This window comes from Rhinolophus ferrumequinum, chromosome 26 (assembly GCF_004115265.2).
Source record: "Rhinolophus ferrumequinum isolate MPI-CBG mRhiFer1 chromosome 26, mRhiFer1_v1.p, whole genome shotgun sequence".
NCBI lineage: Eukaryota > Metazoa > Chordata > Mammalia > Chiroptera > Rhinolophidae > Rhinolophus > Rhinolophus ferrumequinum.
In genome coordinates, this window is record NC_046309.1 from 13,300,048 (window position 1) to 13,327,404 (window position 27,357).

A 27,357-nucleotide genomic window follows, 5' to 3' on the forward strand; every position below is an offset into this window, starting at 1 on the left:
TTCTTCTAGTCCAAGGAAGACATTTTTGGGAAAATACCTTTTTTTTTGGCTTCTTTTCCTTAAAGGTGCAAAACCAGTCAAATGCAGAAAGGTAAGAATTGCAGGATTTCTAGTCAGCAAAGGTAAAGAGCTGGAAGAAACGTGACCAGTTTTACTGACATCAAGGAATATTGACACCACACAAGGAGCCAAAAAGGAATCCCAGTTTTCTGCTGTCAAGTCACTGAGGAAAAAGGTCTTAAGAAAGATTTATTTAGTCCATAGTAAAGGAATACAAGATGGGCCCAGATTTGGTTTTCTTAAGTTTGGGCTAATGGGATCCTTTTTATTATCATTTGTTTTCTGACTACAAAAGTATTATACTGTTCAGTGAAGGTAACTTGAAAAAAATAATCAAGTGTCTTTGAAGCTTTGCTTATTTAATAAAGCTATATATTTTTTAAAAACAAATGAGTGGGACATTCGTGCTTTCATTTTGGATCTTCATTTTGGAGAAACTTTTGTATAATCTAATACAGAAGAATACTGGGACTGGGGTGATATTGGGACAGAGAGGAAAATCTCCTGAAATCTGCAAGTCTAATTTGCTAAAAGAATGAAAATATTGCAACCAGTGAACAACTGGAGTCAAACGACACCATAGCCCAGACATCGCTCATGAAGAATGAAGTAATAAGGTCAACTGCATGGAGCTGCCATCATCCTGAGGGGCAGGGAACCAGTTCTACAACCTGTAAGAATCAGGCTTTATCTAATTTATCACTTCAGATAAACAGAGACCACACTTTGCAAAGAAAAAGGATAATTTCGTGAGGAATTAGCTTAGCAGATAAATCTTGAATGGTCGTTTTACTCACAATAATTGGTGGTTTCTTGTATTATAATCTAATTCCTGTCATTTAATTTTTCATGTGTCTTGCCTCCCACATACTAATTATACATTTAAAATCTCACACTTTTGTACGCATTTCCCTTGTGCCTGGCAGTGTGCTACTGCCCCACCCCTAATACACACACACACACACACACACACACACACACGTAAAAAATAAGTCGATTAAAAAACACTTACTTCTATTTCCATATGAACACAGCTTGCTAAACCATCTCTTGCGATGCCTTCTATGGTGTCCCTATTTAATCCATAACTGTGATTACCATAATTAAATGTTAGAATGAATTTCCCCTGAAATTTGAGAAGTACAAAGACTTTCATATAATTGCTGCCATAATGAAATTTAATATAAAGAAAATTACTCGATGCCTTCCTTTCATATGATTCCATAAAATGTACCAATGGAGGCAATTATAGAAGAACAACAATGGGGCTATGAACATAAAATCAAACTATGATAGAGAAATTGATTCGGCATTCTCAGCTGGCAAAAAAATTCTGCTGCTCAAATGTTAGAGGCGAGTGAAGGCACTGAAGCTGTGGTAGAGCAGATCATTTTGCTTACTTACTCGCTTCCTGCCCAGCCTGCACCGTAAACCATCATTATTGAGAGAGCAAAACGAATAGTTCGCCCTTTGCCTCAGCCATTTCGGCTCGGCCAGCACACCAGGTAGGCCCGGAAAGCTTCCATTCTCCAAAGCCTTGTACTCCCCGATAAGCCTGAAGGCCATGAATTACAGGCACATCTAAAGCCTTTGCATTCTGAGATAAGCCATGAAAAACAGAGTCATCCTGTTTTTCCTTATAAACATAGCCTTTTATGGACACTGCCTGCAAACTGTGGGACCCATCGTGATTTGAAGCATAAACACTGCCGTCTGTCTGTGTTCTGGAAGCCCAGTTCTTCCCAAGCTGGACGCCCTTCCAACATGAACGTAAGTAAAAACACGATTCTCAAAATTGTCTGACTTTTACTTTGACAGTATTATATTGATGAAACCACTAGGTCTAATTTAAATTGGGAGGCTGAGAACAGTGGAAAGAATAAGAATGTGGACAACCTTGGCAACTCTTGACTCTTCACATGCATGATTTTGAAATAAATAATGAAGTGAAACTTCTAAGGCTGAATCCTATCAAAGGGCAACATCCTCAATAAGAACAGTACACAATGGAGTCCTTTGCGTTACCCTGCCCTTCCTGAAGCCTGAGGTCCTGGAGATCTATGGGGGTGGGGGTGAGCCATCTGTCAGGGGGGCAGTGTTGGAAGGCCAGGAGCCAGGGTATCTCTCAGGTGGAATGGGACTCTGGGGTGGGGGGACGGGGACTGCTGCACATGATGAAGAAAATCCATACTCCACCTCCCTCATAATCAAAAGAAGTTTATATCATGCATTCTAAAAGTTAAAAAGTCAATAATAAGTATCCTTAATATTTCACTCAAAGTCATACCCTCTTTGTTCTGTGGAACAAATATTGTAACTCCTTTTCTATTAATAAATAGCTAGGTAGGTAGATAGACACCTCAATCTTCTGTCAGGTGTGTATTTTATCGTGTTTACTGTGACTCACCCTCTTTTCAAAATGTACACTTGAATCCTTTTTCAGATATATACTATGAGTTTGTTTACTTGTATGTACAAGCACCTCTCTCTTTGGATCCCAAATACATTTTCTGGAAGGATGTCGAGTTGGGAGAACTCTTGCATGGTATTCACGTGCATAAGACAGGCCCTGTTAAACCGTTTATTTGAAGAATTTAGATTAAGTGATCTTCCAGCTTCTGGCCGGTAATACTCCCTTTGTTTTTCCCTGCCTATGGATTTCTTAATAAACAGCAATAATCGTATTTCAGAAGCCTCCAGATCTGGGGTCTTATTTCCACAAGCAAGAAAGAGTTCTGTAGGTGACTATGTATGTCCTTCAAAAGGGCTTGTTTGTCTGTGGGCATGTTGGGGGGTGATCTGCGTGTTAGGGAGGGGTGCATAACTGGGTCTGGGGCGAACCTGTCCGAGTACCTCTGTGGGGATGGGATACGCCAGGGTTGTCTGTCAGGGGGTGGGGGCTGTGCATGGAGGGGGAGCAGGACGTCAGGGAGGTGTTCTGTGTACAGAAGGCCAAGGGTATGGGCGGGAATGGCAAAGCTGAAAATGTGTCACAAGTCTATACTCTCCAGGTTTGTCTCTCTTCATAAGAGTCTCGAGCTCACTTTAAAGAAAAGAGAAGGAGATGAGAAGCAAAATTCAAGTGGAAGAAAATGGCATCATCCTGAAGTACTGTATGCTAGCAGTACTTCTCAAACACAGGAGGATTTTAGTAGCGGGAATAAAGCTGTAAGACTAAACGTGGTATAGAAGTACAGTGATGTCTGTGGTGAGGAATTGAAGCAGACTTACTTGGTTACAGATGTGATAAGGTATGGAACATCAGAGGAGCATATGGGTACTGACAACAGATGCGCCGAACCGAGAAAAAAATGCCTCAGACTCTAACAAGAGAAATGAACTTGAACTTTGGGAACTAGTTGTCTTTCCACCCAAAGAATCCTTAGATAATGCTTCTTACTATAACCAGATAACTCCTCAAATCCCCATTAAAACTTCCAGAAGGATGAAGTTCCAGAATACTCTTCATACATTAAATGGAACTGTCCAAAAACAACCTTAGAAGAGACACTTATAAAGAATTTCCAAGATGTGCTTTTGACAAGGTCAGAGGGGAAATGGCCTAGGGATTATAAGACTTTCTCACTGGGGCGTCTCTGTAAATGTAAGAAAACATGCACATTGTGTAAAGTTGGTCATTGAAACTTAAACTTGTAGAAACTGTGGCGCCGATGCTTACATGTTCCATGGTTCTGCGCACTGAGGTAAAGTCCAGGTTTGTGATTTGGCGGTGGGGAGCAGAGACAGGAGGAAAGACGGAGAAGGGGAGCGAGGGAGGGGCCATGTAATACCTATCAGAGCATCGCTAATTGGGTGATATTTCCAAAGCAGAAGTATAGACTAATCCTTAACCCGTCCTTTGGTAGGCACTTCAGGGGGAAAACAGTGGTGTAGCGTTCATTTGGTGATAGAAACAATGAAAATACAGACCGCATTAAGGCCCAGGGTGAAGAGAAAATAAAAGGCTTACAGATTCTTTGGTAGTGATGAAGATATGAGACACGCCTTCCGTTAAACTGAAGTCATGGGTGGCTATGTATTGACGTTACTAGCATATACCTTTGATAGATGAAACCAACTGGGGTTGTGAGGGCCCCTTTGCAGGTGAAGGCCAAGACAGAACAAATAAATTCTCTTTAAGAAAATGAACTCCGAGACAAGGGTGCCGTGAATTACTACCGATTAGACGATCAGGGTTTCGGGAAAAGTATCTTACACTGAGTAAGACTACCCAGGACTCCTATGAAACAGACTAATGCAGGAGAGTTACCCTCACTTGGTAAAGACACAGACCTCAGAGAGATTCGGAATATTCTCCAGTCTAATAGCAAGGGCTTCCAGCTGCATCAGTCTCAGAATTTGTCAAAAGTCTCAGAACTTGTCAAATGGGGATGCTACAGTGGACGGTCAGGGCTGTATGTGTAAGTCTGGGACAGGCCAGCTGAATGGGACACACTAGGATGAAACGGTAACTATCAGGAAGCACCACCGATAGAGCAAACAGAATGAGTGGTCTCCGGACAGAGCACACCAATCCCTAGAATGTTCGTTTTGCCAGCTTCGTGCATCACATCAGATCCGTGAGAACTGTCTGTCTTGAGTAAAATCTGATTAATAACAGCAGCACCTGATAAATACAAGAATTTTTCACAGTGCTTTTACTTCTACGTTCCTAAAATGTCTACTCATTCCGTCTTACTGAAAATTTACAATATTTTCTCCAGGATCAGAAAATAAAGCAGCACGTGAACAGCGATGTATATTAAGAGGAGTAAGGAAAAAACAACCTGGTAAGAACACATCTCTCATAACAGACCGAATGTAATTGTTTGCTTTTTTGATCACTATTTCCTAACATTTCTACCAGGGAACGTGTACGAGTATTTTGTAGTGCAGTGAAAATAAAGGAGAACGTGCTTACCATGTTTACCATTTCATTAAACACTTCTTCGGAGATAAAATGATAATCAACTCGATCCCCTTCTCCAAAGTAAGGGGGTCTCGTGGTGTGACAGGCCCTGAAAACATAGAATAGATAACCAGGTCTATATCTGGTAACTTGCAATTCAAAATGGAAATGAGCTCAGTATAAAGTATACTTTAAAAAACTGAAATTGATCCATGAACCATAAAGTAACGTACTTGTGAGACCCCTGTGAGGCCCCTGTGGTTTTGAGGCGAGACTATATTCAGCCCCGATACTCTAGAGGGATGATAAAACGTTCAGATGATCAACACCAAACTCTTACTCATTGTTATTTATGGTCTTCTGAACCACCTCCTCGGCCATCACATAATCCTTTAGGAAGCATAACAATATTTATTACTCATGTATTTTTCCACCCAAGTGTGTTCGTGTTCTCTCTGACCTGTGGGCATTTCCTGCACGCTCCTCTCTTCATCCCTCCACCTGGCTAGGCCACGTGTCCCTCAGGACTCAGTGTACGTGTCACCCCCTCCCCGCCAATAACAACAAAAAGCCTTTCTTGACCCCCTATTGCTGGATTCTGCACCTTTTCTTTATACGGCCATCACCTCAGTGCCTGCTGCCAGTTGCACCCCCGTTCCCCGTTCCGGACCCCATCTCCTCCTGAGGGCAGATGTGAGCTCTTTCCGCTGAGCCAGGGGTCTGGTCATAAAGGGTCTCTAAGCAGGACAGTGTCGTTGACGCAGCTAACGCAGCTGACACTCTTTCTAATACACGACATTGTCCTGCTTAGAGACCCTTTGTGACCAGACCCCTGCCATCTCCTGAGGGCAGACGTGAGCTCTTTCCGCTGATCTGTCAGCACCTAGCAGCACTGGGCAGGTACCTCCTCCGGGAATCCATGGGTCCAGTGCTGTGTGGGATTCTGAGCTCCACCAGAGAGGCCTTCTGCGCACTGCCCAAAATGACCTCTCTACTCCACACCCCCAACTACTCTCTATCACCAGAACTACCTTCTTGTCTCTATGTATCTGGTTTTCTCCTGTCTTCCCAGCAGGACCTCTGAATTACAAGGGGAGTACTTTATCGTGTTCATCTTGTTTGCATTGCATTCCAAGTGCATAGTAGGCACTTGCTAAATATTTGTAACATGAATGAAGACATGAAACATGCGAAGTGGTCAACAGCTGCGATGAGCTCCATTTCACAGGTGACTGAAAATGACTGGTCCGAGGCCACAGAGCAGGCCAGTGTTGGTCCCAGAGCTAAACGGTGGGGGCCCAGCTAGCCCAGGACTCTTGACTCACACAGCATTCTTCGTCTTCAATGTTAAGGTCTGGGAATGCAAACTCATTTTTTGTTTTAAAATAGGAGATGCGAATGGGTACACACTTGACATGCTATTTCATTTATTCCTGAAAAATACACGAGGTGGACGCTATTGTTTTCATGTGCTAGATGAGGAAACTGAGGCATAGCAATTAAGTAATGTGACAAAGTGGCAAGGCTATGGTGACCCCACAGAGGGTAGAGTCGCAACCTCAAAAGCCCCTCCATTACAAAGACAAATAAAATTTTCATAATTCATCCCACTGTTCAGCTTCCAGGATGACCAAGAATTAACTATACTAGTACATTCTGAGGTCTCAATGTCACATTTGAATTGCGTGCTCAGGAAAGAGCGGACACTCTAGAAGACTGTCAGATCGTCATGACATCTGCTTTGCTGTTTGAACACATCGGTATTTCTTCCCACACTTTGGCAGGGACCCTCTGCCTACTGGGGTCCTCGATAGTCATGAATGATCAATCAGTGACTCAGCAGTGGACCCTCAGTGTGGCTTTTACTTTGTTGCATTTCCCAACGAAGACACTGAGCGGCAGGAATTGTTTCAGAATTTCTACAGGGAAGACAGAGCAAAGAAGCAATTTGAAGCTTCTAGGCAGAGAGACAAAGAGATGGCTTCACCGATATGGAGAATGCAGATGACAGAACCTGCATCCACTGTGGAGTGCTCTCTATTAAAAGGGACCTCAGATGACCTGAGGTTTCTTGAATCTGTCATCCAGTTTTCACATATGCAGAAACACCTGCTGTGAAGTATGCCGCCCCAAGATGAACATCTTAAAAAGGAAATACTTCATAGTGAAGGCAGTGTTTCACTAAATTTACTTAGGAAAAAATACTGCCAAATTTTAGACAAAGAAATGTGCTTCGGCTATCACCTTCCACAGCCTTCCTCTCCCCTGGAAATGTAATTTCAGCTATAATTTAAATTTCCATGGGTTTATCATAAATCATGGCAAGTTAGTTAAATCATGGCTTGTAATAGGAATCCTACTCCCCATTTGTTTCACCTAACAGACAAAGGAACTGAGTTGGATATTAACCCCAGGCAACACTGGTCCTAAAGGTCTAAGGGTGAGTTAGATATTCTAAAGGGAGTTCACTGGCCAGCTGTCAGAAAGGATCCTAACAAGCCAAATCCACAGAGAGGAGGAAAGGATCAGGAGGGAAAGGAATCCAGAAGGCCAGGCCAAATGATGGACTGTTCAAATATCCAAGGAAATGCAATAGGAAGAAAAAGATAATCTAAGCAGAGCTAGCAGGTGGATGGGGAAGCAGCCATTTTTTTCAGTGTGATTCGGAAGCATGCAGATTTAGAATCTCAATTCTACAACAGATTGCCTCAGGAAATAATAAACTTCCTGTTACTGAAAATATTTAGGCAGAGCCTTGGCTGCAAATGCATCTAAATTCAAGCAGATTCTAGCACACCATATTGTTAGTAAGCAAACTCTTTCAAGGGGTATCCACGAAAGTCCAGGTATCCCCAGGGTATTTGGGAGGCAGATTAAAATGGCCCTCATGTTCAACGCAAGTTATATGTCAATTAACTGCTGGGCACAATTTAAGAAATCATCAACGTAGAAGATTCTAGCACATACTGTGTCTGAGTACCAAATTCCAGGAAGCCACTACTCTGCCTACTTTCCAGTAACTACACACCACTTCCTAAGTCACACCATCGTCACCTGTCACTGTTCCCTAACTGGTCTCCTCTTCCCAGCCTTCCTTCCCAAGCCCTCTCCCAAACTGCCCACAGGGTGGTGCACTTTCTAAAACGCAGCTGACACTCTACACGACACTGTCCTGCTTAGAGACCCTTTATGACCAGAACCCGGGCTATCTTTTCAGTCTCGTCTTCTGCCTTCTCCATTCATGCGTCAAGCTTAGCTTTACTACAGAGTGTACTTTCAGTTAATCAAATTGCCTGTCCTTTTGGTCTGAAATGTACTACCCCGAACCCTGCTCAAGCCCCACCTCCCACTCCTCTTTTCCTTCTGTCACAGAGAAGCCTGACTTCCCTCGTCATAGCATCCATCAGACTGGTACCTTGTTAGGCGGCATGTGACCTGTCTAAATCCCATACCAGACTGTAAGCTGCCAGGGGGCCAGGACCCATGTCTGTTTGCTTTACAGTTTTATCGCTGGCACGTGGCACATGGATGGCACTCAATAAATACTGACCGAATGACTCCGTGAACCATTCTACTAGTCTGTTGCATTTGTATAAGCAACATTTAGGTAGTTGCAGCTCACATCATCTCGTTTAGTTGAAGAGCTGTGGTCTTTTATTTTGCTGTATTACAGTGTTAAAAGGAAAATATATTTAGTAGTCAACATCGTGAAAGATGTTCTGAAAATAGGGAGTGCTATAAAACAGAGATCTAGGGAAGGAGAATCAAGTTTTCTTTCATGACTATTCAGATCACTTAAATGGCCTTAAATCTGGAAGATGAACAGGCAGGTGGTATTGTTTTGTGTTCCCCTCACTACTCTAGCACTCTTCCAGGAAGCCACGGATTTGTGTCGTTAACATAAAGGTTGGACATAAGAGAGACTTTGAGGGCAGTTAATCCCTACTTCCAGGCCACTAATAATCCATGTAAAGAAAGACCATCCAACCTACTCGAAAAACCAAGAACAAATAATAAAATCAAACCTAAGACAAGAGCGCAATCTCTCAGCCACACCAATATTTGTTATATTACTGAGTTTTGAATATTTATATATCTGGATACGCCACTCAGCATGTGAAAATTTCACTGACTGTCTCGGTCTTGGGTCAGCGTGATTTCAAAAGGAAGACAAAATACCAGGAGAAATGGAAATAAAGATGAGGGAAAGAAAAAGATTTAAGCAATGACAGAGAAAGTGCCTTTGTAAATGTTTCCGTTCCACGATGAGATTGTACTCATCCCCTTTTCCTTTTCATTTAATCAAAAAATCAATAAAATTTATGTTGGAGAGAGAATACAATTAAAAGAAAATCTAAACAAGAGCCGTGACCTGCCTCCGAGGATGTGCTTGGGTTTTCTTATTCATTTTAATGAGAAAGTTGTGGCATATAATAGCAGTCATTATTTTACTTTCTCAATGGATGAAATTAAGAACTATCTAATGCCCTTTTTTACCCAAGGACATGGTCTTTGATTCATTACTTGATGGAATTCTTCGAGTGATTCACCATTGAACAAGCCCTGATCTCTGCGTCATTGCAGATGCTAGTAGACATTGGCTGCTGCTGTGAACCTGTGACGAAGGCGGGTATGTGAGTGTTACTTGGTAGTGGGCAGCTCGGAGTGGCTTTCAACTTGCCACTAATTCCATCAGTAACAGTAACAGTAGAGACGCATGAAGACGACGTCGGGATTTTTGTTTCGCCATCTTGTGCCTCCACACAAGTTGCACCTGACACCCCTATTTAAGGTCTGATTTCCCCACTAGATCACAAATTTCATTAAGGCAAAGACCTTACCAATCTGTTCCCACTGTATCTTCAGGGCCTAACACATAGGAGGCACTCAAAAAAAAATATTTATTGACGAATGGAGGAACAAATGAATGGATCCTTCCATGTATCTCTCCAGATATCCATCAGTGAAGTTTGGGGAAAATCACCCATGCTTTTCATCACAGTAATTTCCCACTCAGTATTGCAGACGATGCTATTAATTCATTCACAGACTCACTCGCTCAGTCATTCACTTAATAAATATGTATCACGCGTGTAGAAAGTGCCTGACCATCTGCTGGGCACTGAGAACTGAATGGTGAGCAAAGCTGACATTGTCCCTACCCCCACTTGGGTTTGCCACAAGGTTCAGGTTTACATATTAGCACAACCGTCAGGACACACCCTTTTGCCCGAGTTTGACCTTCCATTCCTTGTGTTCCACTTATCTTTCAAAACAGGTTCAGTACCACTAGATGAGCATAATGGCCTTCTATACTTTTTTATTCTAATATTAAGTTTTAATTTATTTTCGTTACTCCAGGGTGCTTAAAATATATTAATGAATAAATTATTCTGTAGTATTTGTATCCTAGGGTTGTTCAAATGAGGGATGTAATTTTAGATATCTAAATAAATGGACCTGCTTAAAAGAGTATTTACATTGTTTGAACACATGTCGCTTAAGGGAAGAAACTTTGCTGTATTAGCATCAGAAAATAATTTGCATTTATTTTTCTTGCTGTCCTCTACATCTTTGCAGTCACATCCTCAGCTCACTGACAAACTCCACGAATCTAAAAGTAATTCCATTGCCATACGGGAAAAAGTAAAAGAGGAAACCCGTTTAAAAGACCACAGTGATCATTCCGAATCCGATGCTCAGAAACGTCTTCAAAAACCTGCAAATCCAGCTGACGGTTTCTTATGGATTGGCTCTAGTGTTTTGGGTATTTTTACTGGGTCATTAGGGAATCGCACAGCACGATATTTGCTCCAGAAAACTGAGTGTATCGAATGCCAACCTGAGGGGAAGGAAAGGAAAGACCGTTGCTGCCCCTTTTCTCTCCTTCCTCCTGATATATGCCTCCAAAGAGGAAGACCAGGGTGGAGACAAAAAGGCTGAAGTGCGGTCAGCATTAGTTCCAGGAGAGGCTATGTCACCAGTGCAAGGATCTGCCCATCACACATCACGGCACTGGCCTTCTGACTGTCACATTACGTTCTTAATGAAAAACACATGTATCTCCAAACCTTGAAGAGTGACTTTGGCTGTTGCTGAATTAAAGTTAAACATTTGGAGGATTAAAGCGGAAAAAAAAAATACAGTGTCTATCGCAGTGCAATAAATGGTAAAGAAGCTGACAAGCCTTCTAGGCACATTTTTGAATTTGCTTAAAATTGATAGCTGAAATTAGTCATAACTAACCGTCTACAGTCTTACCAGCCAATAAACAGACTTACCCGTATCTGAAGTAAGTGCTAAACTGCCTGCAGAGGCGGTGGGCGAGTTCGCGTTTACCACAAGCTTGAGGACCAGCTAATACCAACATGGGATAAGGAGCATCCAGACTAGGAAGAGTGCTGTAACACAGGGCAGAGTCAGTGAGAGGCCTGTTTCCATCACGTACGCAGCGTGCTAACCGCATCCAGCATGGAGAGTGTCTGTGCCACTGACACAATTAATCCAGTAGTCCAGCACTTGCTATACTCGGACTGTGTTTCCCCGAATAAGACTTGGCCGGACTCTTTTGGAGCAAAAATTAATATAAGACCCTGTATTATAGTATAGTATAGTACAGTATTGAATAGTATAGTATAGTATATAAGACCGGGTATTATATTATAGTAAAATAAGACCAGGTCTTATATTAACTTTTGCTCCAAAAGATGTATTAGAGCTGATGGTCCAGCTAGGTCTTATTTTCGGAGAAACACGGTATGTAGACAGTGCACAGAAGGCAGGTCTTACTTTCCAGAAGCAGGGGGATTACCACACGACACCAAAAATAATATTCAAAACACGGATAACATGTAAACTCCAAATATATGGAAATTTACTTGAATGATTTCAAACAGAACCGTATGGTAAGATATAATGAATTCTTGGTTGCTAAAGTACTCCCTCAAGAACTTCAGAATGAAAGAAGGAAGGCTGCCTCTGAGAGTTTAACATGCATACCTGTTGAATTACAACACCAATATGCAAAGCAAACAGCAGTAAGTAAAATTTACCTGAGCGATTACTATGTGCCAGGCACTGCTCTAGGAGTCTTACATGCGTTGCCTCATTTAGTTATCACAGGAAGCTAATGGAGACGTCGCTATCATTATCCCCATTTAACACATGAAGACTGAAGTACAGAGAGGTTAATTCACTTGCTCAAAGTAACAGCTAATAAATAAGAGCTAATACAGAAAGCTAGGCGTAGCTTTCGGGCCTGAAAGGCTGGACTAAAGAATGAGCTTATTATTAAAATCTCCTGCCACATGTTGAGCAGGAGTGTTGGATTCCACTCATGACACAGATTATAGAATACAATATAATATTTAAAAAGAATACATGGCTGAGGTGTGGTTTGATAGAGAATCGGGGTGGTGGCAGCGTAATTTTTCAGTCTCTCTGAATACCCACAGGAAAACAGAAAAACCTAAGAGCAAAGGCCCATGGAAAGCATGTGTAATGAACCAGATGAAAGGGGAACTCCACGAGCCACAAAACCACAAGATCTTCGGAGTGCTGGAATTTGTGCAGTAGGAACCAATGGGGTAGCATATGATAGACCTGAGAACAAGGGAATCCCCCAAACAGCCAGTGGTGCCCACTGGAAAGCAGGCAGGCTGAAACTGTACACCTACGAAAACTTGCACGTGAACGGTCACAGCGGCTGTCGCCGTAATGGCCAAAAACTGGAATCAGCCCACATGAATGATTAAACTAATTGTGGTGCAGCCAAACCGACGACTACTACTCAGCAATATAAAGGAATGAACTCGTGATGCACCCAACAATTTGGATGGATCTCCAGGGACTAAGGCAAATAAACAAACACAAAAAGTATCAATCCCAAAGGTTATATACTATTCGATTCCATTTATATAATCTTCTTGAAATTAAAAAACTATACAGATAGGGAGCAGATTATTGGTTGTCAGAGGTTAGGGGAGATGAGAAGGAGGGAGTTGACTGGGGCTATGACAGAGGCACAGGGATCCTTGTGATAAAACTCTCTGTGTCTTGACTGTGGTGCTGCGTATATGAATCCACACATGTGATAGAATCACATAGAACTACACGCACACATGAGTATGTGTGAAACTGGTGAGGTCTGGTAAGGTTGGTGGATTGCATAGATGCCACTTTCCTGCTTTTGATACTCTGCTATCACTGTGCAAGGTACTACCATTAGGAGGGGAACTGGGAAAGATATACAGAATTTCTCTATTATTTCTCACAAAGTGCATGTGAATCTAAAATTATCTCAAAATAATTTCTTAATGACTAAAGAGAAGAAAAATTTGAGAGAAAGTGACAAACATTGAAGACAGGCAAAGGAGATCTTCTTCAGGACGAAGACAACCAAAGCAAAGACTGTAATTTAAGAAAACTTTCCTGAAATAAAAAAAATGAAACTACACATTGTGAAAGAGCACACAACAGACCCGAGAATATTAGCCCAGAATGACTAATATCAAGACACAGTCTAGTAAAATTACTAGACTTTAAAGAAAACGAAAAGAAAAATGTTCAGCTAGAAGAAGAGAACGCATGATTTACAAGTATAAGGGAAAGAAAATCAAATTGCCATCAGATTTTTGACAACAATGTTTTGCACCGAAAGAAAATGGAGTGACTTCTTTAATACATTCAAGGAAAAAACTGTGAGCCATGGGACTTTATATTTTATAGCAAAAATGACTGCCAAAAGAAAGGGCAGAGAATATTATCAACATGCAAGTGTTCAGGGGATACTGATCCAACAGAACTTGCTAAGGAATCTACTAGAGAACAAGCTTCATACAACCACAATGACTCAAGGGACATCAATATAAGGTCTGGAAGTGAGCAATAAATATGCAGGTATCCACAGAACCAAGGCTAAGTGACAGCGAAGGAGAACCTGTAGTATGTGATGGATATATGTTCTGACAATACAAATATAGTGCACTATTTTTAAAATGGGGTGATCGACACTTATATAAAATAAATACAGAGGGAAAATTCACAGAGACAGAAAGTAGATTAGAAGTTACCAGGGAGTGGAAGTAGCAGGGAATGGGGAGGTAACGTAAAGAGTTTCTGTTTGGTGTTATGAGAAAGTTTTGGAAGTAGATGGTGGTGATGGTTGCACGACGTTGTGAATATAATTAATGCCACTGAACTGCACACTTTAACATGGTTAGAATGGCAACTTTTATGTTATATGTATTTTATTATAATAAGAACATGTGGAGTGGTAATGGGAAGAGCATAGGCAAAATATGCTTTCGATGTTTTCAGTAAACATATCGGTTAGTGGTATTCGTTTTGGTATGCGGATACTGTTGTGTGATGTGGGACTCTTTTAAAAAAGAGTAATTATGGGATTTCTTAATTCAACCCTCTGCGTCCTTGATGTGGGAGTAAAGGATATATGATGTCAGAGAGAGAAGGTTACGTAAAAGCTCAACTGTAGTCTTGAAATTGAATTGTAGGTATAAATATAAATTTAGGAGGTATTTTAGATTGATACAGATAGAAATATCTAGATATGGATTAGATAGATACAAACAGATTGTATAGATACAAGTAGATAGGTACAAATATTAATAGATAGGATAGAATAGAAGAAAGGAAGGGAGGGAGGGAGAAACGCAGGAAGGGAGGGAGGAAATAAATACATTCCTACTTCTGTTCACTAAAAGGTCTAGAAATAATGGCCAACCCAATAGCAATGATTATCTCCAACATCCACACTGCGATTGGGAAACACCACTTCTCGCTAAAACAAACCAGGGTTTCTTGGAGAAAGGGCTGATTTCAGAATTGGGACAGGATTTGTACAAGACGAGCTTGGGGAGCCTCGTCATGCTGGAGAGCAAGAAGCTATCAGTGATCACCAGACCAGAGTCCAGTTTCTGCTGTGTCAGTTTAATATTGTATCCTCACCTCGATCGTGGCAGGAGAGGGGACCATCATTCCCCCAAAAATGCAGCATCAAAGTCCCAAGGTTAAGAGTCAGGGTTCCTATTGGGGTGTCCGAGAGCTGTGCACTGACCCAGAGCGGGAAGGGCAACAACAGGCCTTGCTCCTGCCGCGGGGAGTCTCTCCCAGTGGGAGCCGCTCTATCTGGGGGCATTCAGGCTGCTTGGCCATTGGCTGTTATCTAAACAAAAGCCAGGAATGACCACAAGATACTGTGTTTATCAGACACTGCTGTAAATTTCTTTGATATATATTTTTATATAAATGTACCCTAAAGCATGAAACAACAGGCAAGCTTCATAAACTAGAAAAGAAATACAGTGAGGACATAAATGCCCTTTTTTTAAAAAACCAAATATGCTTTTCCAGATGTATGCAAATAAATGATAAATCATTTCACCTAGAGGGCTGCCATAAATATATAAAACTGCCAATGTCTACATTATTATATCACACATAAAAAACTCATGTCCTAGATGCAAAGTAAACCATTGTACTCTCTGTGGGAAACCGACCATGTGAAACACAGGAGCGAACATGAAGAGGAGAAGCCATTTATAACCAGGACCTCTTACACGTCTTTTTCAAATGCCTTTGGGTATGCATAGAATTTCTGCATTATACTTATAGCAGAAACGGCCATCTGTTCTGACAGATTGTTGAAAACGAGAAGGAGAAGCCGTGGTAAATCTGTCTTTGAACTTAGAGGTGAGAGACTCTTCATGTGTTCAACCAAACTGAGCGACTACTCCCTGCAGAGTTGATGGCAACGCAATGCAATCACTAGACAGACTCTTTCAGGTCTCCCTCGGGCTGGCTGGGCTTCCTTTGAGGGACTCGCTAATAATCTGCATTGATGGGATGTGCTCCGGCAAGGATAGTGAGGATTCACTCACAGAGAAGGAAACATTTCCAACTGGCTGTGGTTCTGTCCTACGGTACATCGATTGGCAAACATTTTTTTCAGTATTATTTCACTGTCCAATGGCAAGGGCTAGCCGCCACTCAGGGGCCAGATGAAAGAGGGAGGATGAATCCACTTGTCACTACACTTGGGAAAACACCCAGAGAGCCCCTATTCGAGCCTGTGATGGTGAGACGCTGTAACTGAGACAACACAGCCTAGCAAATAAAGACCTGGTCCCCTTCCCTCAGAGGAGGTGAGAAAGGAATGGTTCACAAAACAGAGGGCTCGGGGAAATGAGGAGGTGGTCCTGCGTCTATCCCCTAAATTCTACCCAGCCGATCCCGAGAGAATACCTGTCAAAGATCCTCTGTGGTTGCATCACGCTGTTGACGACATGGGTCATGTGATCTTGGGCTGCGACCACTTCCGGGGGAGGGTTGTATCTATTCACTGCGGCGACCTTTTCCAGAATTAGGAATGCAAGAAGGAAAGAGGTTTCACTCCTAAAAAGATGACAAGGCTTAGATTTTCTTTAACGAAACACTCTAGACATGCAACCAGGTAGAGAAAATAATTGAAAGTATGCTCATGAACCTTTGTGTTCTGCCTTCGTGTCTACTCTGCCTGTCCTGAAAACTACATGAAGATAATTATTTTAAAATTGAGCGGGAGTCCGTTGGTCCCCTCCTTCTTTATACTTCCTGGTTTGGGAGGGAAAAAGCAAAAAATAAAACACAAAACCTCTAAAGTCCATGATTACTTCTAATACAGTAAACACTGCAATTTTTAGTACAAGAAGGACCCCAGGTCGGTGACACGGCTGCATTTTCTTCTCACGTCATCTCACCAAGAACTATTCTGATTACCTCAAATTTTTCCCAAACCTCCTCCTCTTTTAACATTACTTTCTCTGTTCAAAGATACAGGCCTTTTCTTTGTAACACACATTATTCTACCTACCTGTCTTTGTCATCTCTCTAAGGACATTAGCCTGGTCTACTACACCTTTACTTAATACACAGTTTTAAATTTTATTCCCTTCGCCAAACATTGAAGGGAGAGAGAAATCTATTAAGTGTCTTTGAGTGTGAGAATAATAACAGACTGCCATCTGTAACTATTTTTAACGAAGATTTCAGAAATACATTTATGAAACAGAATATCTGCCTCTCTGCATATCGAGACCTGATTTCATTCCCATTTCAAATTTGCGGCCAGTGTAACAAATCCCTCATTTGTGGAGATGTCAGCTGTCACCAGTCACCAAAGCAAGACAGAGCAGCTAAGCTGGCAAAGGTATGGTGGCGGGGAGGCAGGTGCTGCTGGCATTCGGGGTCTGGCGACTCTGGAACTGCGTGTCCAGATGAATCATTATCTTAAAGGACAGAATTAAGGATCGAGAAGATCGGTGTACTGATACATTTGAGTAGCACCATGTGAGTAGAACGACATTACAACGCATTTCATTGTTAAATGAATTTTTCGAGTGACACAGGAAGAACCACATCCCCTCCAAATATGATAGTTATCTAAATGAACAGTCTGCCGCGATGCTCCTGCTGTTTCCCTCTGCCCCTTTTCTCACTGTACCCAGCAGGGCTTCTGCTACGTTTGTGCTGAAGCTCAGCTCTGCAGGGGGTTAACCAGATCCTGGGACAAGGGAACCCTCCCTAAATAATTAATTCACATACTGTAAATTAATGATGTGGATCATTTATTGAGTATATTGGCCCTGCCGCAGGCAGCGTAAGATTTTCAAGCTTATTAACTCGTAAACATATGATGTGATACGATTACATACCTTTTCTTCCACTGTAATCTTCTTCTGATCTAATTCTGTTAATTGCAGTAGCATAAAAATGACGAACAACCAATATTCAGATTTTTCCTATTTAAAATATCAAGAGGATTATTCAATTGCCTTCCTTTCCCCCAATTAATAGGCATGGGCATCCGACTGCCACGGCATAGGTCTGTCACCTACCACCTGACCGGTCACTCACACCTCCTCCCCTCCCCCACTCCCGACAGGTCTCTAGGTTTTCATGCTTACCATCCCCATTATATTAATGACTCCAATGCATACTGTGACTTGTAACGGATAAAGTTCTTCAAATGTGGGATCTTGCTAACCTCCCTTAGAGATAAGTAGGACAGGTAAGATGATTTTCCTGTCTAAACGGAAAGACAGCTAAGCCTCAGTGAGGTCAAGTATTTCACCTAAGGTTGGATGGCCAGTGACTCAAACCCTACCTTCTAATTCCCAAGTTTCATTACTGCACCCAGTGACACAGGATGTATATTATTACTTTATTATTACTCATCATGACTTTGGATTCTTTCGTATTAATTTGGATCATTTATTACACATTCGTTTTACAATAACAAAACGGTATTCATTCATGGAATGAATTCCTTGTTACTCCCTACCATGTGCCATGTTAGGATTACTATCTGCTTTTTAAAAACATAATGAAAGGTTTTTTTTGTACTAGAAGTTACACCTCTTGGAAAGGAAAGACATCAGTGGATGACACTTTTTTTTATAGACGAGCATATACATGAAATGTATCTTTTTTTTTACTTCGATGTGTAAATGGGAGGGGGAGTTTGTGTATATAAACGAGCTAACATATGAAGGGCTTTGTGCTGGTCACTGACGCACATGCACAAACACTCCTCCTGCATCTGAAACTAGGGGGTGATGGCCACCGTAAGCCCTGCTGCTTTCTTTCCCAGAGATGCTTTTAAATTGTCTGCCACCATCCCCATACTGAGGATTGTTTTCAGGTGTAAATCTTATTTTTCACTTTTTATTTTATTATTATTTTGCCTGCTGGACTTGTTCATCAAGATACACACAAAAAGAAAGGCACTCGGAGATACAAATTCAAGAGACTATAGAAAGGTAAGTGAAGAGTGTAGGTAGAAAAGTGGAATGGAAGAAAAGTAGGCAGAAAAGACAAATGGACAAAGAAGGAGGGACAATGGCCAGGAGAAAGGATCTATCAATGGAAAGGAAGAGAGGGCCTGAAAAAGTCATGGGTCTTTGAATCCCAGAGGTGAAGAGTGGGAAATATTATTTTTTTTTCTATAATCAGTTTACAACACCACTGATTTCACAGCTATCTCCAGACAACTTACTTTAGGTATCTAATCTCGGATTTCTTTCCCCTGTTATAAAACAGGAACTGAACTCTGGCCACATCCCCAGCATGGTGCCTTCTCTAAGGTAAAAGGACACTGCTCCCCAAGCTCAGTAACTAGGATCTTTATTACCACCTGGATGAGTCACAAATGAGCCCACAGAATAGAAAATTTCAGGCTTTATGTTCATTAACAATGGTGCATAGGGTGCTACCTCGCTTAACCATTCTACTTGTTTCCTAAGACATAGAGAATGAAGATAAGCACACGGTATTCACGATCCCGATTTCTTTATCAAAAGTATTTCTTGAAGAAGAGTTCCAAGAAAGCCTTCCTCCCCCTCCCTCATATAAATGGTCTTTTACCTGAACTGGAGTTCTCTGCTGATATAAATGATCTCTTACCTGAACTGGATTTCTTAGAAGATTGAGAACTCGAAGGAGACGTAGATTTTCAAGGTATTCTATTTCACCCAGCTCAGAAATCTGTTTAATCAAAGAAACAAAATACTATTGACTGCACAAAGATAATAGAAAGCATAATATTTGAGGAGCTACTTTGGATCCTTTAAATTCAACTTATTTTAAATTTGCTCTGTTGAATATCCAGCTTCTTCATGTGAATTCCACAAAGCTACACAGAACCAGGGGATCATTGCATGTCCCGTCATGAATGTGAACACATTCAGGCATGTTTCCTTTTTTCCTTTCTGGCTAGAGATCAGGGAGGTGTTCCTCATCTCAGCCATGTTTATTTTAAGGCAGAAATAAAACGGAATGTCGAATCAGTACAACTAATGCATGCTGTGGCTATTGGTTCTCCATACCCTCCCCCAACCCTTCCAGCCCTCCAGTTCTCCAATCTCTCTCCCTCGCACTGCTTGCTGGCCTGGTTATCTGTGATTGATGAAGCCTTCTTACTGAACGTACACTTGTAGCTCTATCATTTTTTCAATAAGATCATTATTTCAAGGAAAGACAAAAACAGGAAATTGTGTGACATTTCTTGACGTGGATGTTACATGGGTGTTCACCTTAGAAACGTTGTCAAAGTTTACATTTATGTTTTATACTCTCTTTGTGTAGGTTATGTTTCACAACTTTTAAAAGTAAGGGGAAAAAAAGGTCCCTTAATTTGACTAAGAATAGAGCTTAGGCTACACGGCCTGAATTTTGCACTAAACCAAAGACAAACACTTTTATTTACATTTCCTATAATTGGCATAATTATTATTTTATTTCAAACACAGATATTGAACTTTTGCAAACAACTAATGATCACTTTTCATTTCTATTTCTCCTGAAGTCATTTCTGCAGGCACTGTAAAAGCACTCCAGCAGCCGTGACTGATAATTCCTGACTTACTGAATCACAAAATGCAGCAAAAATGCAGACTATTCCCAAAGCTCAATCAGGGCAAGAACATATGCGCCACTTTTAAAGGATGCCATTTTCAAAGCTATCATATTAAAGGCAAATTTCGAGATACAATATACAACCTGCACACATTAATCTGGTGAGAGTAACGTGTGCTATTATGCACATCTTTTTCCATAAGCTGACTAGGCTGCCTGTTGGACTGCCACTTGGATCATCCACAAGATAAAAGGATCAATTTTTTTTATATTGCACTTTTCAGGAAAGTGGAAAAGTGAACTTGGTCCACACTGCTCAGTCAGACCTTTCAGACAACGGGCTGGTTTCCCTCTAGCATATAGCTCTTGGGCTTGGACCTAACGCCAACGTTAGGAAATGTTTTCCTGCCGTCAACATGTCTCACCAACAAGTCTTGACCACGTGCACTCACAGACTGTGCTGATGAGAGTGGAAATTTTTTCTAAAGGGCAATCCTATGCCTCATATGTGCATAAGCTATGAACCCGCTATCCCACTTCAAGAGGCTTACACTGAAGAGATCATCAGACAGACAAGAATTAGATATGAGCATGCTCAGTTTACTGTTTTTAGTAAAAGCTAAAAATACCCTAAATTCCTAAAAACTCCATCCTTATGTGATAAAATGAGTCATGGTACAGTCCCATAGTAGGAACACTGTGCACCCAATTTAGAAGATTTTGACATCTATGGTGAATGACATGGAAAGATCTAGAAACGTCGCAAACATGAACAGAATGACCATGGAATCCATAACATTATATTACCACTAATTTGTCAGTTGGGATCATTGAGCTTTCGAGAGTCAACTGAGAGGGATCCAGCTTCCTCCCAGTCCTTGCAAAGGTAGGAAGAGGCTGGTAAGGGGCAGAGGGCAGCCAGTGTGGAGTAGCCTGGCTTCCAGCTCCCACCACGTCTGCTGAATTAGCAATGTGCGACCGGTATGTGTGTTCTCCCTCTCCTGTACACCTCGCCTCACAGCAGACCTACCCTCACATCTTCTCTCCTTAAATGCCAAGACCCAAGGCTGAATGTGCCACAGAAGATTATAGAAGGTGTTGGGATAGAGCACCTCAAATGACCTAGAATAAAATAGTGCCAGAAAGGTTATATTCTTAAAGGAACTTCAGCCTCTGCTGCTAAGAATGCCACACCAGCACAGCTGACCCCAGATTCCAGTCTGCTCCTCTTCTAGAACCTACTCTGCTTCTGCTGGCCACTCCCCACCCTCCGGAAAGGGGTCAACTTCAACTTCGTAGAGAGAGCAGAGCAGTTTAGTTGACTCCTTTTTTGCCATTTTCTTCTAGGCCATGTTCTTCAAGCCTCACCATCCAGACCTAACGGGGCCTGTGGAAGCTTTTCCTTCGGGTAGAAAGACAGATTTGTGAAATAATGACACGGAGGCTCAGAAAAGTAAAACGGCATTGTCTAAGTAACTCCCAGACGAATATCTTACTTCTAGAAGAAAGGAACGAGGTTACAATAGAGTTAACATTTTGGGGATAAGTTTTAAGTGTTAGAAACATCAAAGGTAACAAGGACTGTAGCGTAGAAAGTGACAAACGGCCCCCAAATCCCCAGTTGATGACAAACATTTGCAAAGGAACTTAAAAAAGAGATGTTCAAATGATCACATGAAAATACAGTGATGTTTCAACCGCTAAAACCAAATAAATGATACTGATGAAAGTGCTACCAATAAAACAACATTCTTGACATTAAATTAATCATTTGAGAAGCAACAGCTATGTTATGTTTCTTTTACAAGATAAATTTTCCATCCCTGATACACGGCATTCTCAGTGGTACTGGAGAAACCTCTGAGGAAATCTTTGGATGGCTCAAAGAATATTTCAAAGTACTGTTGTTTGCTCCCCAACCTGCCCAGTGGGGAGCCAGGGAATTATGTTATTGTTACAAACCTAACCGTTGCCAAAGATCCCCCCTGGGGACATGTGGCCATTTTTTTTTTAATGGGGTCTCTTTAATATTTGAAAATTATAAACTCCTTTCTTAATGATATCCCTTTGTTCCTTAAACTTATTCAAATGTAATTTGAAAAGTCTTCTGAAATGGAAGAGAACAACATAGTAGGCGTGAAGTCTTTCTAGAGCAGCAAGCGCTATCTAGTGTGGTCATTAACAGCCACACGTGGCTCCTTAGCACTTGGAATGTGGGTACGGTGAATAGAAATGCACTGTCAGTGTTAAAATACACACCAGGTGTCAGAACCTTAGTATGAAGCAACAGAATATAAAATATCTCATTGATATTTTTTTAATGTAGATTACATATTGAAATGGTAATATTTTTGATGTACTCAGCTACATAAAATATATCATTAAAGTTAATTTCACCGGTTTTTTTTTTTACTTTATTGCGGCTACTAGAACATTTAAAATTGCCTCTGTGGCTCACATTTATAGTTCGCAGTGTATTTTTCTCAGAAAGCTCTCTTCTAGAACGTTACATCATACACTTTTCTGAAGGGGAGGGCCACTGGCATCTCATCTACTGTATTATCCTGCGGGGGTTATGACCATTGACTCTGGAGGCAAACGACTCTGTATTTGAAGCCTGGCTCTGCTATTTGCTTGATAAAGAACTTTGGGCAAGTTGCTTAACCTCTTTATGCCCCAGTTTCTCCATCTGTAAAACAGTGATGACCACAGGGTTATAATGAGGATTAGTTGAGATATATGTAAAGTGAGATATAGTACAGTGCTTGTGCATAAGTATTAGATGAAGATCACAGTTATTTTATGACTATAACCGTTAGTGTTACCATTACTGCTTTTCCTGAATCCTGAGTGTTTTCCACCTTTCCAACACTCCTTTATACCCATGAGAATCATGTTAATGGCAATTTCCTGAAAAGGACAGGAAAACCACGTGAAAGAGAGATTATGCTGACTTGGCAAGACAGATGGCGCAGGGAACAAAAGTTGTCCATTAGAATTAACTTTAGAAGTTGACAAAACAACTTCACATACAAATCAAATGAAAATGAGGACGGACAGCTTTGTCTGTGATTAAATATCCACTTCGTCCCAGACCTAAAGACGGCCTTTCCTTGAATTTGAGAAACATAACAGATGATAGAAGTTCACTGGAGAGTCATCGGACACAACTGATAAGCACCATCACAGCTGGACAGAGAAAGGTCTCCCTAGCATCACATTTCACCTAACGAAGATCAATGTCTCCTTCAGAGTCAGCGAAACATTTGATTTTCAAGAAGAAATGAGCATTCAACTTCCTTATGAAATCTTTTCCAAAAATGTGATAAAGTACTCAATATGAAAAAAAAAATCACAATATAGATCTTACTGCATAAGAAGTCACCTATAGGTACCGACTTAATATGCCGTGATTAGGAGCTTTACTGAAATGCTTTACTGAAAATAAAGGGTGATTGGGGGTGGTAGACGAGGATAAAGGGGTCAAACAAATACATGGTGTGGGAAGGAGAACTGACTTTGGGTAGTGAGCACACAATGCAATATACAGATGATGCATTATAGAACTGTACACTTGAAACCTACATAATATTACTAACAATGTCACCTCAATAAATGTAATAAAAAAGGGTAGTTAAGAGTGAAAGCCAATTTATATAATTTGTGAAGGAATATATGCACATTAAGCCATATATGGAAATTTGAGTAAGTCCAATCCCCAACTCATAGCGATTGGTAACATACACTGTTCTTCCCATTGGGATGTAAGAAGTCACTTCCTGTGTCTCTTCTCTGCAAATGGTAGGCATGGGCTATACCAGCCCAAGGTTATTCTCAGGTCTACAATTTCCCTGCACTAACATTTCAGGTATTCCTAATGCTATCTGTCTTCACAAAATTTCATAGGAACATATTTACTTCAGAAAGTCACGTGCACTTGGTTGCAGTTCAAACTTTTAAAACAATGTATTTAGGAATCATCAAATTTTTGAAAACTAAAAATTGTAAGTATTTAAAAAAAAATAGTCCTTCTTCAACTATTGCTGTAGGAGTATGAGATTTCTAAGCTGGCATTTAATGTGACAGCCTTTGAGAAACCAATAATGGGTCCTAATATGTCCTCTTAATGTAGACATTGAAACCAAGACATATAAAGTATGACATTACCTTATTGTCCTCTAGGTTGATCTCTTCCAAGAAGTCATGATTCTCTAAGCCTTGGAGGCTACTGATCTGATTATGGGACAGATCCACCATCTGCAGAGCTTTCAGGTCATCCAAACCTGTGATCCTCCCAATCTGGTTATGGCTCTAAAATTGATAACATACACTCAATGTCTCTAGTAGGGAAGAGTAATAACAAGTGTTCATTCTGGATACTGCCCTAAATCTCTTAAAATCAGTAAGCCATTCATGTCTGTCCCGCCCCCATGTCCATCATTTGTCTCCCTAAACACATATACAAACACCCCAGAAAGAAATCCTCGTTTTTCAGCTGGAAGACTCGGAATATAATATTTTCACTAATGTAAAAGCAAGATAAACATTCAAGTCAGTAGGATAGACAAAAGTTAGGTAGTATAAGCTTTTCAAATTCCATAACCTGAAGCCTAATGACAGCATAACTCCATGTTTATCTTTCGAAATAAAATTTAATGCAGTTCTTTCATCAGCATCAAAATGAACCACATGAATATTGTAATTTCCCACATACACTTTGTTTTCAGAAACATTCTAACTGTAATCGCTTTGTATCATGAGGGCTATGGTTGTCTGATACACCCACCCCCCCAATTATTCATGCTCTCACGCAGTGCCCTCCTCATGCATCGAGCTGGACCTCTAACTTGCCTTAACACAAAGCATATGGCAGAAGTGTGCCAGTTCCAAGTCTAAGAATTAAGAAGGCCTGACAGCTTCTCCTTTCGTGTCTTGGAACCCTGAGCTGCAATATAAGAACTCTAGTTACTTTACTGGAGAGAATTCAGGGGAGGTCACATGGCGAAGGAGAGACCACATGGAAAGACTCCCTGAGATTAAATACAGAAGAAAAACCCAGCCATTCCAGCATCCCAGCTGAGCCCAGCCCCCACCAATCTGCCAGCACTAGCCGATAAAATTTCTCCATGCCACTACATTTGGGGTGGCTTGTTACGCAACAATAGGTAACCAAATGAAGTTCTTTAATAATTGGCACACAAGCATCTTCTCAGACAACGAGCATAAAACCAAGAAAGTTTCAAGACTCAAATGTTGTCCTTTTTCCCAACCCCTATGTACCCATAACAACAAATTATGGTGATAACAATAATTTGCATTCTCTTGTACATTTTCCAACATATTCATAGTCCCATGGGTTCCTTATCCTTGAGGTATAAGAATATACCACAGCAAATTGAACTTGTCGTTTAAGTTGTGAATCATAATAAAGAGAATTTTGAGGTTTCATTTAATGCTATGTTATGCCCATCTTTAAACTTTTAAAATTTATAATAAGCACTTGAGAACTAAAATATTAAATGGTAGTAGTCTCTTCCATCTGAAATATATTTCCTGGTATATTGCATGGCAAGAACTCATTTTCATCCGATTTTTCATACGATTTTACTTCAATAATGAGCAAGACTTGCATTCATTAGTATAATTTACGGCTGTTTAAAAGATATTAATAGAATGTTGGTAATCTATAAAGCTGGGTGATAGTACATGGAGGCTCATTAAACCACTTTCTTTATGTTTGAGAAATTCCGTAAGAAGAAGGAAAAAATAGTCATAACCCCATTTATATAAGTGAAGTCAAATTTCATACTATTCAGAGTGCAGAAAAGTTCTAAAAAGTGTACTAGAAAAGAAAAAATGACACTGAACTTAACATAATATCCATATTAATTTAACTTATTGAAGTAAGACCTCAATACCCTATTTAAAATGTGCCCACACATCAAATTTATATACAATATACTTCTTCCCAAAGAACTTTGAAGTGTTGTGGTTGTGGAAGATAGCCTGTAATAATTCTCCCCAGTGTCTCTCATGGCTTTCAAGGTGGTAGATGCACAAGAGTAGAGTGAGGCATAGAAAAGTTAAATTAGATGCCCTATGCTCATTAAAAAAAAAAAAAAGCAGAATGGAGAAATATTCAGAATCACAGACTTTGAGCTGAAAGTCATCTAGTCCAACCCTTTATCCAGTTCTGAGAAACTGATATATCGCCCCTCAAAGCAGACAGTAGTTTCTCCCTGAACAGTGTTCTTGCTTGTTTTGTCATCACTGGTAGGGGAGTCAGGACAGACTCCCTTTAGAGAGAAGACACTTTCTTAAATAAAGGAAATGAGAAATATTCTTCATCTCCCAATTTGGGAGGGCAAAAATGACAAATTGTTCTTATCAAGACAAAATAAATTCTAAAATTTGAAATGCATTGCCCTTACTTGCCAAGGGAGGTGGTTGCCACAACAGCCCATAAGTGAACGACATTTTCCCCTTAATCATAAAAGTTGATAGCAGACAATTAACCAATAATGTGCACAGTGAATTGTTTCCCCCCCCCACTAAATTGTAAAATGAATTATTTTCAAGACTAAAGCAATTGTTTTTCTGATTCCACAAATTAAAAAAAGAAAACCATTAAAAACTGTTAAAACAAATGTGTATCACTTTATTTATTATATTTTATTAACATGGAAAAGAAAACCCTTCTAGTCTCAAAAATTTTAAGGACAATGAATGATGGCACATTCTGTATTTTCTAGTTCAGCTCCCGTGGTGGGGGAAGGGATTAAGAACAATCCACCTAACCTATTTGTAGAAAAAAAAAATAAGTCTTTTATGCTTTTTCTAAAAGCTACTTGAGACATGAATCTGTCAACATGGATGATTTATTCAGTTATTGAAACAAACTCTTGGGGTGACAGTGCTGTGTTGTTTTTCTTAATAATGAATTCAGTTCTCGTTCCCTGAAGCATAGCCCCATACCC

The 27,357-nt window shown here is 40.6% G+C and overlaps 1 protein-coding gene across 1 annotated transcript in view; it reads right to left on the minus strand.

The window, feature by feature from the left end:
* Window positions 1–27,357, minus strand: part of LRGUK (leucine rich repeats and guanylate kinase domain containing) — a 64,910-nt gene that overhangs the window by 10,007 nt on the left and 27,546 nt on the right. Inside the window, exons 7-13 of the mRNA XM_033098683.1 lie at window positions 24,548–24,691; window positions 19,430–19,510; window positions 17,680–17,766; window positions 16,232–16,338; window positions 11,251–11,370; window positions 4,982–5,078; window positions 1,073–1,186 (exon numbers count right to left, since the gene is read on the minus strand). Of these exons, the coding sequence (XP_032954574.1) occupies window positions 1,073–1,186; window positions 4,982–5,078; window positions 11,251–11,370; window positions 16,232–16,338; window positions 17,680–17,766; window positions 19,430–19,510; window positions 24,548–24,691 (750 nt within the window). The remainder of the gene's footprint in view (window positions 1–1,072; window positions 1,187–4,981; window positions 5,079–11,250; window positions 11,371–16,231; window positions 16,339–17,679; window positions 17,767–19,429; window positions 19,511–24,547; window positions 24,692–27,357) is intronic.